The sequence below is a fragment of the Sapajus apella genome, unplaced genomic scaffold (genome assembly GCF_009761245.1).
Source record: "Sapajus apella isolate SASKATOON/1434 unplaced genomic scaffold, GSC_monkey_1.0 scaffold33, whole genome shotgun sequence".
Taxonomy (NCBI): Eukaryota; Metazoa; Chordata; class Mammalia; order Primates; family Cebidae; genus Sapajus; species Sapajus apella.
Genome location: NW_022436973.1, coordinates 10,108,620 through 10,125,444, shown reverse-complemented (window position 1 = coordinate 10,125,444; position 16,825 = coordinate 10,108,620). Strand labels below are relative to the sequence as shown.

The 16,825-nt window shown below is 44.9% G+C and overlaps 1 protein-coding gene across 1 annotated transcript; it reads left to right on the top strand.

Annotated features, from left to right (window-relative positions):
- The first annotated feature begins 534 nt into the window (after positions 1 to 534).
- BPIFA3 (BPI fold containing family A member 3) lies at positions 535 to 11,115 on the top strand. Its single transcript, XM_032294891.1, has 7 exons — positions 535 to 658; positions 7,064 to 7,214; positions 7,605 to 7,712; positions 8,375 to 8,524; positions 9,707 to 9,791; positions 10,502 to 10,571; positions 11,114 to 11,115. Coding segments are annotated over exons 1-7 (690 nt in total).
- Positions 11,116 to 16,825: the final 5,710 nt, after the last annotated feature.

Sequence of the window (16,825 nt, the reverse complement as noted above, 5' to 3'; positions counted from 1 at the left end):
TCATCAATTTGGAGAAGCCATCTCCACTCATCAATTCAGTCATTTAGTCATTCAACAACATTCATTAGCACTCAATTTCTGGCAAACAAGTATTGTGATTGAAGTTGTTGGTCTTGCCCTTAAGAAAGTCCTAGTCCAATTGGAGAGCCTGGGGTTAGCCATCCTCACTCACGTGTCATAAATTCATTGGTTCACTAAAGAGTCACCAACATCCAGCCTGTGCCAGGGTCTGGGAGAGCACTCCTGTTGGATGACCCAACAGTAGACTCTGGTGAGCGTCTCCAAGCAACAAGGCCTCCCTCTGCAGCCCTGGTCTCCCCACAGGATTCCACCTGCTGCTCTCCCGATATGAGCAGGCCCTGGTGCCAGCTGCCAGGGTCCAGGGCACCATCTCCCTGCAGCATACTGGGGGCTAACTCTGATATCATCTTCCTACAGAAAACCATGAGCCCATCCTTCCAGACTGCCACCCTCAAAGCCATCTACTCAGGCCCCATCTGACACTCTTGACATCTGCAGGTCCCAGACCCTACGATGCATCCCCTCTGGAGGCTCCTCATCCTCCTCGGGTTGCTGGCCTTGCCCTTGGCCCTGAACAAGCAGCCTTGGTCTGGCCTGGCCCAGGCCCACACAGACAGCAAATCCACCCTGGCAAGAAGTAAGCTAAGCCCCGGGTTCTGCCTGCTGCCCAAAGGGTTGGGGAGGTGGGAAGGCATCATCTGGGGTCACCACTAACCTGCTGAGTGACTTCAGGCTAGTCAGTTACCCTCTCCTTTTTTTCTCAGACCTGAAGTACAGAAAACTGAGGTTGTGTTGATCATAGGCCAGGTTAGAGTGCACCATCCTTGGCACAAAGAACTGCAAAGTCCCAATTTGTTTTATTTTCTTATTTTCCCCCTTTATCCCTTTTTCTCACTCCCGAATCCTTACTGCCTTGGCAGGCACTGCAGTGTGTTTAATGGGTGTATTTTTTTTTTTTTTTTGAGACGGAGTTTCACTCATGTTACCCAGGCTGGAGTGCAATGGCGCGATCTCGGCTCACCGCAACCTCCGCCTCCCGGGTTCAGGCAATTCTCCTGCCCCAGCCTCCTGAGTAGCTGGGATTACAGGCATGCGCCACCATGCCCAGCTAATTTTTTGTATTTTTAGTAGAGACGGGGTTTCACCATGTTGACCAGGAGGGTCTCGATCTCTTGACCTCGTGATCCACCCGCCTTGGCCTCCCATAGTGCTGGGATTACAGGCTTGAGCCACCGCGCCCGGCCTAATGGGTGTATTTAAATATGCCTGTGTCCTTGTGTGTACAGCATTTTAATTTACATAAATTATATTGCCATATATATCCCATTCTGTTTTGTTTTAATGGTTTCACTCAACACTATGCTGTTGACATCTATGTTGCTTCAGCTGGTGCAGAAAGAGCCATAAGATTCATCCACATCAGTAAATTTGGCTCTTCTCCTATGGATGGACATGCAGGTTGCCTCTAACTCTCCATAATTATAAACTACACTGAGATGAACTTCCTTGCACATGTCCCTGTCACGCCTATGGGAGAATTTCTCTCGGACATAACCAGGAAGAGAGTGGCTGGGTCCTAAGGTAGAGGTAAACTCAATTTAACCAAAACTGCCAGAATCCTCTCTAGAATGGCTGTGTGGTCTACACATACTCCAGTAAGAAATGAGCATACCTGTCTCCCCATGTTCCCCAGCACTGCGGAGTACTCAGCTGTATCAGTCAGCTAGGGCTACCCTCACAAGATACCACAGACTGGAAATTAAACAACACACATTCATTTTCTTGCCGTTCTGGAGGCTGAAAGTCCAAGATCAAGATGCAAATAGGGTTGGTTTCTGGTGAGGACTCTGGCTGGCTTGCAGAAGGACACCTTCTCAATGTCTCCTTACAGCCTTTTCTCCACCCATGCAGAGAAAGAGATTCTGTTTCTTCTTATAAGGACATCAATCTCACCAGGTTAGGGCCACACCCTAATGACCTCGTTTAACCTTAATTAGCTCCTTAAAGATCCTATCTCCAAAGACAGTTGCATTGGGGAAGGAGAGGACACAATTTTGTCTATGACACGGTTTTTTGTTGTTTTTTTTTTTTTGCCATTTTGATGTATAGTTGAACGATAACTACTTGTTTTAGTTTGACTTTATCTGATGAGTGGGAAATTTGAGCGTCTTATAATTTTGTTAACCATTTTGACATTTTTTTTTTTTTTGAGACAGAGTCTTGCTCTGTCACCCAGCCTGCAGTACAGTGGCACCATCTTGGCTCACTGCAATGTTTGCCTCCCAGGTTCAAGAGATTCTCCTGCCTCAACCTCCTGAGTAGCTGAGATTACAGGTGCGTGTCACCATGCCCGGCTAACTTTTGCATTTTTAGTGGAGATGGGGTTTCATCTTGTTGGCCAGGTGGTTTCGAAACCCTGACCTCAAGTGATCTACCCACCTTGGCCTCCCAAAGTGCTGGGATTACAGGTGTAAGCCACTGCGCCTGGCCCCGTTCTGACTTATTTGAATTACCTATTCTTACCTTTTGTCCATTTTTTAAATTTGCTTTTCTGTTTTTTAATCCTCTTTGATTTGAAGAGACATTACTTAATTCTTGACATTAGCCCTTTGTCAGATTTATGCATTGTGAGTATTTCTCCCAAACTGTCATCTACTAACTTTATAGGTCCTTCACTGAACAGGAATATTTTCAAGCTCATCAGTATTTTTTTTTATAGTTTGTGTTTGGAGAGTCTTAAGACCTTGCTCCTACCCCAGACATATTCTGCTTTGTTTTTTTCTAATAGCTTTATGGTTTTACCTTTCACATTTAAGATTTTAACCCATCTAGAGGCCATCTTTTTGTATGTCTGTGTATGTAAGGCAGAGATTCATCTTCACTTCTCTCCATATGAGTCAGTTTCCCAAACTCATGTATTAAATAATCAAATTCCAAAAAATGAGGATTCACTTCTGAGCTCTTATGCTGTATCTGTACATCTGTTTAACGCCAATAACACAATAGAGTAAATACAACATCTTTGTGAAATGCTATTTTATCTTACAGACCTGTATTCTTCCAAATGAATTTTAGAGTGTATTGCATTCCTTTAAAAAATTCATCAGGGCAGGGCGCAGTGGCTCATGTCTGTAATCCCAGCACTTTGCAGGCCAAGGCGGATGGAACATGAGGTCAGGATTTCAAGATCAGCCTGGCCAAGATGGTGAAACCTCATCTCTACTGAAAATACAAAAATGAGCCAGGCTTGGTGGTGGATGCCGGTAATCCCAGCTACTTGGGAAGCTAAAGTGGGAGAATTGCTTGAACCCGGTAGGCAGAGGCTGCAGTGAGCTGAGATTGCACCACTGCACTCCAGCCTGGGCGACAGAGTGAGACTCCATCTAAAAAAAAAAAAAAAAAAATTCAGGCATGGCGGCTCCCTAGCGCTTTAAGAGGCTGAGGTAGGAGATCACTTGATCCTAGGAGTTTAAGACCAGCCTGGGCAACATATCAAGACCCTGTCTCTACAAAAATAGAATTAGAAAATTAGCCAGGCATGGTGGCACATGCCTTTTATCCCACCTACTTGGGAAGCTGAGGTGAGAGGATCACTTGTGCCCAGGGGTTTGAGACTGCACTGAGTTATAATTGTACCACTGCACTCCAGCCTGGGCAACAAAGTAAGACCCTGTCTCTTAAAAAAATTATCTGGCAATTTGATTGGGGTTAAAATTAATTTGTTAATTTAAAGACAGCTGAATTTTAGACTTCCCAATCATAAATTTAGTGTATCTTTACATTTATTCAAATTTTACTATACATCCCATAATATAATTTTAAAGTTCTATCAATGTGTTGAACATGATTTGTTAACATGATTCCTAGAGAATTTATAGTTTTCATTGCCACAGTAAATGCTACCTAATTTTCTATTATATTTTCTAATTGGAATGCAGGTACAGATGGAAGGAAAGCCGTTGACTTTTTCTGATATTCAAAAGTCTTGTTGACCTCTTATAGTTTTAATGGTTGTATTTATTCTGTAGGTTTTTCTATGTAGAGGATTATATTGTCTGTAAATAGTAATAGCTTAATCTCTTCTCTTCTAAACCTTATACTTCTCATGCCTTTTTCTGATCTTGCACTGTAGCCAGAGCCTTCTACAGGAATGGAAATGAATCTAGGATTCTCCTCCAAGTATATTTTCTGTAGGTTTTTGGAATATAGTTTTTATCACATTAAGCCTGTTCCTTATGTCCCTAGTTTTATAAATTTTTCTTAATCATAAGTCAGTATTGACCTTTAACAAATGTTTCTCTGCATCTAAAAGTTACTCACTTTCTTCCTCAAATCTACTAAATGATAAATTGTATTACTAGATTTTTCTGCTGTTGAACTTTCCTAACACTTCTAAAATAAACATTTTTATAACGTACTATTAGATTTCTTCTTCTTCTTCTTCTTTTTGAGATGGAGTCATCTTGCTCTGTCACCCATGCTGGAGTGCAGTGGCATGATCTCAGTTCACTGCAACCTCCTCTCCTGGGTTCAAATAATTCACCCGCCTCAGCCTCCTGAGTAGCTGAGATTACAGGTGCCCCCACCACCATGCTCGGATGATTTATGTATTTTTAGTAGAGACAGGGTTTTGCCATGTTGGCCAGGCTGGTCTTGAACTCATGACCTCAGGAGATCTACCTGCCTCAGCCTCCCAAAGTGTTGGGATTACAGGTGTGAGCCACTGCGCCTGGCAAGATTTCATTAGCTAATAATTTGCTTAGGATCTTAGCAAACTTTTCATACATAAAACTAATACGTAACTTTCTTTTCTTGGTACTGTCCTTGAGGCTAGGAAAGTTATACTAACCTCAGAGAATGAATTTAACGTCTTTCCGTTTTTCTATTTTCTTTCACAGTTTTCTCTTTATAAAAGTTTGATAAAACTATTGCATAAAACTTTCTAGGTCAGAAGCTCCTGGGGAATGAGATCCTCAATCACCATTTTTATTCATTAAGAAATTTCTTAATTTCTTTGGTTATGAATGTTTTCCATTTTTCCTCATCAAAACTTGGCATTTTGTGGTTTGTCATAAATGTATCTGTTTCAATGAGGTTATCGAATATATTGGTGTATAATTCTGAGCTGAGGTAACCTCATTTATGCAGAGTGCAGTTAGAATATTAGTTCATGAAGCTGCTTTTCAAACTTAAATGATGGAAGGTATGTGAAAAGTGCTTTGACAGTGCATATGTTTATTGCTATGGCCCGTAGCAGCTGCTCGGCGGTAACCCAGAGTTCTCGGCGTAGGCCCTGACCTCAGGTAGAGTCAAGGCAGTGAAATTATAATATCAGTTAGAGTGCTTAGCTGCAGGCAACAGAAAAGCCAACTCAACCTGGCTTACACAATAAAAAAAGTCGTCATTTTACATAACTGAAAGTCAGAGGTAGGACAAGCTCCAGGTTTGGTTCAGTCATGAGTTCAAAGCTCACGTCCAGACTAGATTTTGTCCATTTCTCAGCTCTGCTCTCATCACAGTTTCATCCTCACGCTGGTTCCCAGTGTGGTAGGAAAATTTTGACCCATGGCCATGGGCGCTATAGGCTGTCTTGCCCCTTTCCGATAGGAAAAAGAGAAAGGAATTTTTCCCTGAAACATGAAAGATGAGATCTCCTGTTTGGTCTGATAGAGCCAACGTGGGTCATGTGCCAACTCTGAACCCCGAAGAGTCAGTGAGGGTGAGGTATACATGATGATTCAGATAACAACAGCCTCATCTAGACCAGGAATTTAAGGGAGTACTTGAATCAAATCAGGGTTCAGATGAGGAGGATAGAATGAACACATGGATAAATGGATGGATGGATGGATGGATGGATGAACAGAGGGATGAGTAAATGGATGGATAGTGGATGGATGGATGGATGGACGGATGAGTGAGTGGCTGGATGGGTGGATGAATATTGGATTGGCAACCACTGGTGTCTGCCACTCACAAATTCCCAAGTACCACTATAATCACGAACCAAGAACTACTGAGAGTTCTGGGCATACCTATAGGTTCACTGTATCCTCAAAACTATTTGTTTAATATATATCTCTCCTAGTAGACATAAAACTGGTTTGTGTCCTCAGTGCTGAGCTTGGGGCCTGACACCCAGTATGTGCTCAAAAAATATTTGTTGGATGAATGAATGAAGTAATGAATGAATGGTTTTTAATAATCCTCATAAGAACCCTGTGAGGTACTGCCCCTGTTATACAGATGAAGAAACCAAGGCCCAGGGAGATGACAGAGCCAGGATTTGAATCAAGATCTGCCACTCTGGACACATTCTTGTTAGTAGGCAACAGAAACAAACATTGCTGAAACAAACAACTCCAAGGTGCTGTCTGGCAGGAGGCTGGGGTATGACAATGGTTTCTGCTGCTCTGCAGTAGCCCAGAATTCTCAGTGTGCAATCTCATCTCAGAGCAGGTCAAACCAGTGAAATAATGTGCCCTGTGGTACACTCTGAGGTTCATCAGGGCTGGGTCCTCATCCCAGGCAGGAGGGTCTAGAGATGAAATAGGCAGGACTTAAGCATCTCCGTAGCTTTAAACACTCCCTTCCTTTGGTAAATTTATTCTTTTCTAGTGGAAGCTCCACTAGGTCCTGCAGTTTATTCTAGACATGTTGTGGAGCAATTTACATCTATTCTCTCCATACTTACCCACCTATTTTTCTCTTCAACCAACATTGACTGCGATCTACATCCCATATGTTAGCTCTGTGCTCCAGACTGAGATACAATGTTGGCTGGACTTTCAACCAGAATACCCCTCTTTGAGCAGCTGTGGCCTGCCAGACCCTCTGCAGGTGTTTTGCTTTATTTCTCACATCAGTCTTTCAAAGCATAATTTCATAAGTGAAGAAGGTGGATCTCCATGGGGAGGTGGCGACATGCACTACTCACTAAGCAGTCAGGCTTTTACCAGCCCGAAATCCGGGTCTCCGAATCCCAAGCCCCAGACCTTTTCCATGACATTGTGCAAAGTCAGTGGTCCCTGTGCATTTCCAGTTATTGCCCAGGGCCTCGTGAAGCACAACGCAGAGAGCCGAATCCAGAGCATCCACCTTGGGGGCAGACTGAATGCCTCGGCACAAGTAGCCCCAGGGATGGTGGGCTGGCTAATCGGCGGCACGAAACTGCAGCAGCAGCAAGAGAGCAGGTGAGACCCTGAGTTCCATCCCTGGCCCTGGGACTCATTATAGAGCTCTAGGTTGAAGGGTGGAGCTGATGTGGGGGGGGGGGAGGTGCAAGGTCTGTGAAAAGGGAAGGTAGGAAGATTGAAAGAAGAGAAGGAAGAAGGCCCATATGAGAAAGAGTGGGGACCCAGTTGTACAAATCAAAACGGTGTGGCACTGTCAGGGCCACTGTGGGGCGGCTCGCGGGGTTTCTGCACCTGGCTCTTGCCTTCAGAGCATCTGTAAAAGAATCGCATTCCAAATCCCATTGCCAGGCCCTCTTTACAGACAGGCCAGCCTTGTTTCCCAGCAGGAAGCCTGACCTGTTCTGAGGTCCCTCACCCTTGCGGGGCCTTTGCACTTTCTCTGTGCAGCATCAACATCACCAACATTCGGCTGGACTATGATGGGATCCAGGTGTCTTTCCATAAGGAGTGGTTCTCAGCAAACATCTCATTTGAACTTGACCTTGAATTGAGACTGTGAGTCATACAGAAGCAGCATCTGAGAGGTGCTGGCCCTCCTTGCAGGGAACCTGGGAGCTGGGGGGAAATTTGGCAGCATGAGAAATCTAGATCTTTCTGATCCCAACCTAAATTCAAATCCTGGCTTCCAAAGCCACTTGCTGCGTGACCTTGGGCAAGTCACTTCACCTCTCTGAGCCTTGGTTTCTTCACCTGAAATATGGATGACAATCATTTGTCAGTGGAGGGAAGTCATTTGCTCATTCAAATCTGTGAGAGTTCACTACACTGGGCTCTATTAAAGATAGAAAGCGAGAACTGCTATAATCATCTCATCGCCCCTGCTCACTCTCCTCCTCTTCAAACTGTCCTTTGACATCCACTGCCCCCAAGAAAGGGAGGATGCAGCTAAATGGGAAAGATTTTTAAAGCAGAGATTAACTCTCAATGTTTAAATGTCCAAAGGCCTATTTAAGGGATTTTCAAAGTCACTCTGGCTACAGCCGTTTTATCTTTCATCACTGACTTCAGGATTTAACTGTGCCTAGTTTGTTGAAAGGACTCAGGGTGCCAGGGAAAGCCCTGACAGTGGACAATGCCCGTCTTTGCCAACATGGAGATTTCGACTTTTTCTCTACCTTCTCCCCTTGCCCTTCTTCCTCCCTCTTTTTCCTCTACAGGCCCTTTGATGACAACATCATAAAGGTGTGTGCACACATGAGCATCGCTGTGGAGTTCTGGCTGGAGAAAGACGAGTTTGGCCGGAGGGATCTCGTGATGGGCAAATGCCATGCAGAGCCCAGCAGTGTCCACGTGTCCGTCCTCACCGAGTAAGGCCCCGGCTGCCCCTCCCCAGAGCTGGGCTTCCTTCTTGACCAGCCCTAGCTTCAGCGTCACTTCCCCACCATCTCCTAGATGAGTCCAAAACAGATCTCATCCTTCCCCCAGGATCTGTTCCTCCTTCTCTGTCCCCATCTGTGACGGCCCTGCCACCCTCCCAGAAGCCAGATTCTTCTTCCTCCTCACTCCTCAGGCCCATCATCACCAGTTCCCATCAATGACTTCCCAGCGGCCCTCAGCTTCTCTCTTTCATCTCCATCCCTACAGCCACAGCTCCAGCTCCTACTCCACTACCTGGAGCACTGCAGGAGCCTCCTCCTGGCTTTTTCTGGCTCAGATCTCCCCTCCTGCACTCCATTCTCCACCCTGCGGCAGAAATAAACAAATTTCTAACACAGAAATCTGGCCATGCCCAAGCCCCTGCTCCAAAGCCTCCAGTGGTTCCCAGTGCCCTCTGGATAAAGAGCAACTCCCAAATTTCACTCAAGGCCCTGCTTGTCCTCTCCCCTGCCAACTCTGCAGCCTTTTGCCCTCCACCACACACCATACATTTTCACACCACCGTGCCTTTGCACACGCTGATCCTCTTGCCTGGAATGCCCTTCCCATCTTCTCTGAAACTCCTCCTTATCCCTCATTCATTCATATATTTCCCAAAAACCTACTGTAGGCTGTCACCATGCCTGATGCTAGGGATAGAATGGTGAACAAGACACAATATGCAGCTTTAATAAAGCTCCATAGACTGGCTGACCAAGTCCTTCAATTTCAACTGACTGTAAATTCCTTGAAGGCAAGATTTGTGCCTGATTCATCTCTGTAATTCCAGAATGCCGGAAGCAATGAAGACCTCAGTGGATGTCTATTCATTTGTTCATCAGATATTCACTGAGTACCTAGATCGTACCAGACGCTCATGGGGGAAAAGTGTAGGGAAAGACTGTGGAACCTGGTGCCCTATCACCATGGTTCTAGTATAACCAGCACTTACCAGCTGTGTGACCTTGGGCAAGGTCCAAGCTGCCCCTTTGTGTATCACTGACAATGATACTTCTGGCATAGGGCTGAGTGATGATTAAAAGGCTGTGGAAGGTGTGCTGAACATATCCTTCCTGACCTTCATATTGCCTGCATTGTTCTGTTCTGGTCTGTACATCTACCTTTCTTTCTAGGGCTATTCCACCAAAGATGAAACATTTTCTCCACGACTTCACAGAGAACCTGGAAAAAGTTCTCCCACAACTGGTAGAGAGTCAGGTAAGTTAAGGAAAAACTTGGCATCTTGAGCATACTCAAGTCTGAGGGTTAGGGCATATCCACTGGCAATTTAGAGAAGGATTTTCAACATTGGGTTTAAGAGTTTGAAAAATCTCAATTCAAAGTTTCAGTTTGGCTGGCTAGCCATGTGCAGAAAGCAGAATCTGGACCCCCTTTCTGACACCTTACACTAAAATTAACTCCAGATGGATTAAAGACTTAAACATAAGACCTGACACCATAAAAACTCTAGAAGAAAACCTGGGCAAAACCATTCAGGACATAGGCATACGCAAGGACTTCATGACTAAAACACCAGAAGCCTTGGCAACAAAAGCCAAAATAGATAAATGGGATCTAATTAAACTCCAGAGCTTCTGCACAAGAAACAATCATTCGAGTGAATAAATATGTAAATATTCAGTTTGGCCATGAGTCTTACCAGCCTATCCTTGAGCATGAGACTTCACCTCCCTGAGCCTCAGTGTTCCCACCTTTAGCATGGGGATCACCACAGTCCTTATCTTATACGGTGAGGATTTGGGGGGCAGAGTATGGAAGTGTTGTGCATGACATTGAGCATGTAATCGGTACTCACTACAAGGGAGTCGCTCCCTATTGGAAAAATCCCATGGAGTTGAAGCCACAGGCACTTCAGTGTTCCTTTTCCAGTTCCGGGTCTGATCCTTCTGTCTGTGCTGATGGTCCAGGTATGTCCTCTGATCCAGGAAATCCTCGAGCAGCTGGATGTGAAACTGTTGAAAAGCCTCGTGGATGAGTGTCTGGTGCATCCAGTGAGAACTCCTTAGGACTGGCGAGTGGCTGAAAGAGGTACCCCCGGCCCTGGAGCCCCCAGGGAGGCCTACTAAGGGGCGTGTCTGCATATGCTGTGAGAACACTTTACAGGTGACCATACAATGGCCACACAGTCCCCCAAGAAATCTAGGACAGCAGAAGGCTCCCCTACCAAGCAGGTTGTGCTCTGCCAAGTCACTGAAGTCTTCAGATTATCAGAGATTCTAGCTTCTCCCAAGATCTCCACCCAATCCAGTAGGGAGCACTGGCCCCACCCCAAACCTGAGACCACCTCTACTGCAGTTACAGATAAACAGTTACGGTCCCTGCCCATATAGAGTTCATAGACTAGTGATATGAAGACACTGAGAAGCAAATAAATTCAGCATCATTTGGGGAGGGTTTTCACATGAATGCTTCTGGCACCTGCCCTTGGTCACCATGAATGGATGGATAAGGGTTTCCCTTCAGTGCAGGAGTTGGGAGGTGGGCACACTGGTAACAGATGCTACCTCTTCTCTTTACAGAACAGGAGGCTACTCATGAACCAACCCACCGTGAATCCAGCCAACCCTCAGCACGCCAGGCTGGAGAGTCCCCCAGCTGAATACTGCTGGTCAAGAGAGTCCACATCTTGGGACCCCAAGTCTCCCTTAGAGTGGGGCTTCTGCTACCCTAAAGCCTTTACCCCAGGCCCTGTGGACATCCCATTCTTTCCCAGAATAAACTCTAGCTCTGAAGGGTGCAGAGGTCCCTCCTGCCTGGGCCCTGAGTCTTAGGTCTAGAAGTCAGATTTGATGAAGTATTCTCCTGAGAGCAAATATCCCTACAGTTGCTCATCAGCCCAGAAATATCAGGAAAAAGGAAAAAACACTCTTGGCCTCTATTTTGCAGCCAGAAGCCCATCTATGGCTTTGCTCTCGATGCAGGGAGGGGCCTGTTGAGATTTCTCATTCTCTCATTTATCCATTCCACATTTACTGAGCACCTAAGATGTGTCAAGATTATTGCTGGGCTCCAAGGGGTTGTAGAGAAAGGGTGGGAGAGTGGAAAAGCAAAAACGTGGGCACCAAACACATCTGAGCTCACCTTCGATTCAGCCCAACCAGCAGTTCCATGAGGGTGTACGTGCCACGCAGCATGGCGACCCATGAATCCCAGCCCCAGCATACATCGGGCACAGAGTGTGCACTTAGTAAATATTTGTGGCCCAGTGAGTGGATGAAGTCTAGTCTTAGGATTCACTAGCTGTGTTTGGGATGAAGCATGTTGCCTTTCGGTCTTCATCATTTGCAAAATGGGAATAGAAACGCTGTGAGATGTGGAGCAACAGGAGCCCTTCCACAATGCTGGTGGGAGATTAATTCTACCATCACTTTAAAAAGCATCTCCTAAAGTTAAACATAGGCTTGCTTCACAGCTCAGCAATTCCACTACCTACTGTATTCTCAGCAGGTTAGGGTTTTAGATTGCTGTGTGTTCTAAATTATATTTATGCCCTTATAAGGCTGTGCAACATGTTTCCTTGTGTAAGAAATCTTTAAACCACATGTGCTGGCAGGAACTGCTGATATTTACTTCCAAATTTTGATCTGGTTGCATTAGGTATTTCAACAGTGACCTTCAAAAGAATCAATTTTTAAGACTGTCTTTGAGATGCTTACTTGTATTATAAGTCATCACTGGCTTATACCTTATTACGATAATTTTGAAACAGTTACCTTATTTCATCCAATAAGAAAGCATGTCTTTTGATACCTAAGATTTTTGGACTTAATTTTAGAACATAAATCTCCGTAAAGTACAACATATTGTATTTTTTAAAAATTCCCCATCATTGGAACTGACATACCAAAGTTGTATCAAGATATAAAGTTGAATGATGTAGCTAATTATGACATAAAAGTTATTTTCGTCTGAAGTATCCACATAATTGAAGCAAATGTGATTTCTCCTCGTGGGAATTATCTCAATTTTCCACTTCAGTTGGCTAGTGTAAAGGTAAAGAATATTAACATTTTATGTCCTCACGCAATTAATACTTAAGCACAAATAATATAGTAGTGTTGATTTTCCATGGCCTTCTGTTACATTGAAATTTATGCTACTTAAATGGTTAAATAAAAATGTTGGCCGGGTGTGGTGGCTCATGCCTGTAATCCAAGCACCTTGGAGGCCAAGGCGGGTGGATCACCTGAGGTCGGGAGTTCAAGACCAGCCTGACCAACATGGTGAAACCCCGTCTTTAAAATAAATAAATAATTAAATAAATAAATAAATAAATAAATAAATAAAAGTGTTGAAACCTTTTACTTGTTGACATTCAGAATGCATCTTAAACTACTTCATTATGAAAGTTGAGAACATTTCACCACGATTTGTTCTCTTACACATTTTGTGTAATAAAAAATAGGTAAAAATATGTTTTTTAAAAAAACAATAATACATGCACGTGTGGAGCAAAAGGCAAGGAAGCTCATAGCAGCAATGTTCATCAGAACCCCAAACTCAACATTCCCCCAGTGCCCATCAAAGAATGAAAAACAGAATGGGAAGGTATCTTGTGGAATGGGAACCCACCGGAATCTCCATAGTGATGGAAATGACCTACAATTATACACAGCCAAATGGATGAATCTCATAAACACAATGTTCCATGAAAGAAGAAGGGCACGTGTTGCATCTCCCATTTATGTGAGTTCAAAATAGCAAAACTAACCCGTGCCGCTAGAGATAAGATAGTGGTTACCTTGGGGCAAGGGTTAGATGCTAAGAGGGCATTGAAGGAGGCTTCTGGAGAGCTCACAGCGTTCTGTGTCCTGATCTGGGTTCTGGTTATGGGAAGGGATGTTTGGTTTCTAAAGCTCACTGAGATATTTACATATGTGCATTTTTCTTATGTGTAATGTATTTTAACAATTTTGACAATAAAAACATTGGCTGGTTGTGATATTTCACGCCTGTAATCCCAACACTTTGAGAGGCTGAGGCTGGAGGACTGCTTGAGGCCAGGAGTTCTAGATCAGCTGAGACAACACATCAAGACCCCATGTCTACAAAAAGCTTGAAAAATTAGCTAGAGGTAGTGGTACACATCTGCAGTCCCAGCTACTTGGGAGGCTGAGGCAGGAAGACTGCTTGAGCCTAGGAGTTCAAGGTTATACTGAACCATGATTGTAACACGGCACTCCAGCCTGAGTGATAGAGCCAGACCCTGTCTCTCCAGAAAGTACATGTATGTATTTACAAAGCAGTATGCTTATAAGGAGTAAAGCCATGAAAAACCATTTGCAATATATTTCACATGGGATGGGTTTATGAGAAATGCTTATTAAATGTAATTTAATCCAGCCAGGCACAGTGGCTCACACCTGTAATCTCAGCACATTGGGAGGCCAAGGCAGGTGGACCATTTGAGCTCAGGAGTTTGAGACCAGACTGGCCAAGATGGTGAAACCCTGTCTCTACTAAAAATACAAAAATCAGCCAGGCATGGTGGCAGGTGCCTGTAATTCCAGCTACTCGGAAAGCTGAGGCAGGAGAATCGCTTGAACCTGGGAGGCAGAGGTTCAGTGAGCCAACATGGTTCCACCACACTCCACTCTGGGCAACAGAGTGAAACTCTGTCTAAAAAAAATAAAAATAAAAATAAAATGTCATTTAATCCATTGTTAACTATTTGACTGTTGACTATTCAATTACTAAATATGGATTCCCACTCTCCTCCAACCAAGAATTGAGAAAGCATCCTGAGAAATCAAGGGGAAATAACACACATGTATTAATCACAGTCACACACACATTAAGCACTTGGTATACACAGAGCTTCTTGGTGCTCGGAGCTTACATTCAGCATCTTATCAATGTCTCCCAGCAACCCCACCAGACACAAAATTTCAGCCCACTTTATACATGAACCCTGAGGCTCGGAGAAATAAAGTCACTTGTCCGAGGTCACACAGCATGGAAACGGCCACACTGACTGCACTCAGGCAGCCAGCTCTAGGGCTCACACACTCAACCACTGTGAATCCTCCCTCCCGGTCTTCCCTCCGTTCCTTCCAACACCCTCCACAACACACACACTCACACACACACACACACACACACACACACACACACGGGGGAACTGATGAAATATGAGACAAGCTCAAATAAGGAAATGTCAACAGGTCAGAGATGAGAATAGGGCAGGAGAATCTCACGTCTCCATCTTTCAATTCAAGCTCCCTAATCCGAAATGCTTCACCGGGGATTTGCAACCCTAAACGCTAGCATTCCTCTTGCCAGCCTTGGGCTTGTGGGGTTTTTCCTGCTCATGATTCAAAGAGCAAACACAGGAGGGCCAGGCCTGGTCCCCAACAAGGCTGCCTGGTTCATGGGTGAAGGCGGCTTTTGTCTGCCTTCCTCCTGACCCCTCCTGCGCTGGCGCAGGACTTCCCATAGGGACCTCCTTGGGTTTCTGGCATTCTGTTTTCATTTTAAGGTTCATGGAACATGGACTTCTTACATTTCCTTCCGGAAGGGCTTGTTGGACAATGGACTTCTATTAGGTTACTGGGGTCCACACTAGGGGATGGTTTAAGGCCCAAATTCAGCCCCAAATGTTCAGAACCTCAGTCCAGGCTCTGCCCTTCTGTGCCTTCTAACTTCTGTGCCCTCCCACTACTAGGCACTGACTCTGAGCCACATTGGGCTGGGAGCTACATGTGTTTCCCCAAATTGCAGCCCTCCCACAGCCCTAGGAGGTGGACGTCGTTAGCTCTGTGACATAAGCAAGGAAACTGAGGCTCAAAGAGGGGATGCGGCAAATCAGTCCTGGAGATCTGTCATACACATCATGCTTAGAGTTAACAGTGCTGTATTGTACACTTAAAACTTTGTTAAGGCCAGGCACGGTGGCTCATGCCTGTAATCCCAGCACTTTGGGGAGGTTGAGGTGGGCAGATCACCTGAGGTCAGGAGTTTGAGACCAGTCTGATCAACACAGTGAAACCCCGTCTCTACTAAAAATATTAATACAAAAATTAGTTGGGCATGTGGCACACACCTATAATCCCAGCTACCTGGGAGGCTGAGGCATGAGAATCACTTGAACCTTGGAGGCAGAAGTTGCATTGAGCCGAGATCATGCCACTGCACTCCAGCCTGGGAGACAGAGCAAGACTCTTTGTTGGAAGGAAGGAAGGAAGGAAGGAAGGAAGGAAGGAAGGGGGGAAGGAAAAAAAAAAAGGGGGGAAAAGGGAAGGAAAACCTAAAAAAAAAAAAAAAAAACTCTGTGGATCTCATGTGAAGTGTTCTTAATACAACAAAAACTTTTTAAGGCTGTGCACGGTGGCTCACACCTATAATTCCAGCACTTTGGGAGGCCAAGACAGGTAGATCACTCCAGCCCAGGAGTTCAGGCCAGCCTATGCAGCATGGCAAACCCTGTCTCTACAGAAAACATGAAAATTAGTTGGGTGTGGTTTTGCACACCTATAGTTCCTTCTACCCAAAAGGCTGAAGCGAAAGGATCACCTGAGCTCAGGAGATTGGGGCCGTAGTGAACTGTGATGGCGCCACCACACTCCAGCCTGGGCGACAGAGCGAGACTGTGTCAAAAGAAAAAAAAAAGAGTTGAGGGGAAGCAGTCTGCCAACAGGAGGGCTCCAGGGAAGATGAGCAGGTGCTTGCAGAACTGAAAACTGTGTTGCAAACTTGCACGTGAAGTAAGCACTGAAGCCCAGATGACAGTCTGACGTCACCTCTTCCCAGTTGAGGTGACCCCAGGCAGGCCACTGCTCTCCCTGAGCCTCAGTTTCCCCACAGGCTTGTTACAAGTGGCATAAAGCTTTACTGTCTCATGAAAGGTTGTTTATCATTAGTAGTTTTCGTTTTTTTTTTTTTCTTGGCACTTTACATGCGAATGCAAAGATTAATAGCAAAGGCAAGGGAAGCTTGCCTGAAGCAAACCCTACTTGAGAATATATATTTTTTTCATCTAACTTGGGGTTCCTAGCTCTCTAGGAACTCTCTGGAGCTTCCAGGCCATCTGAAGACCCTCTCAAACTCAGTACCCACCCTGACCTTTCTCCTGGGGAGCAGGTCCTGCATCCAATTCTCACATTCTGGAGAATACACCTTGCATAGGTCAGAGCCCTTTGAAAAATCACACCAATTCTGCCCTTTAGAAATGGATCTCTCTCTCTCTCTCTCTCTCTTTTCTTTCTTTCTTTTTTTTTTTTTTTTTTTTTGGG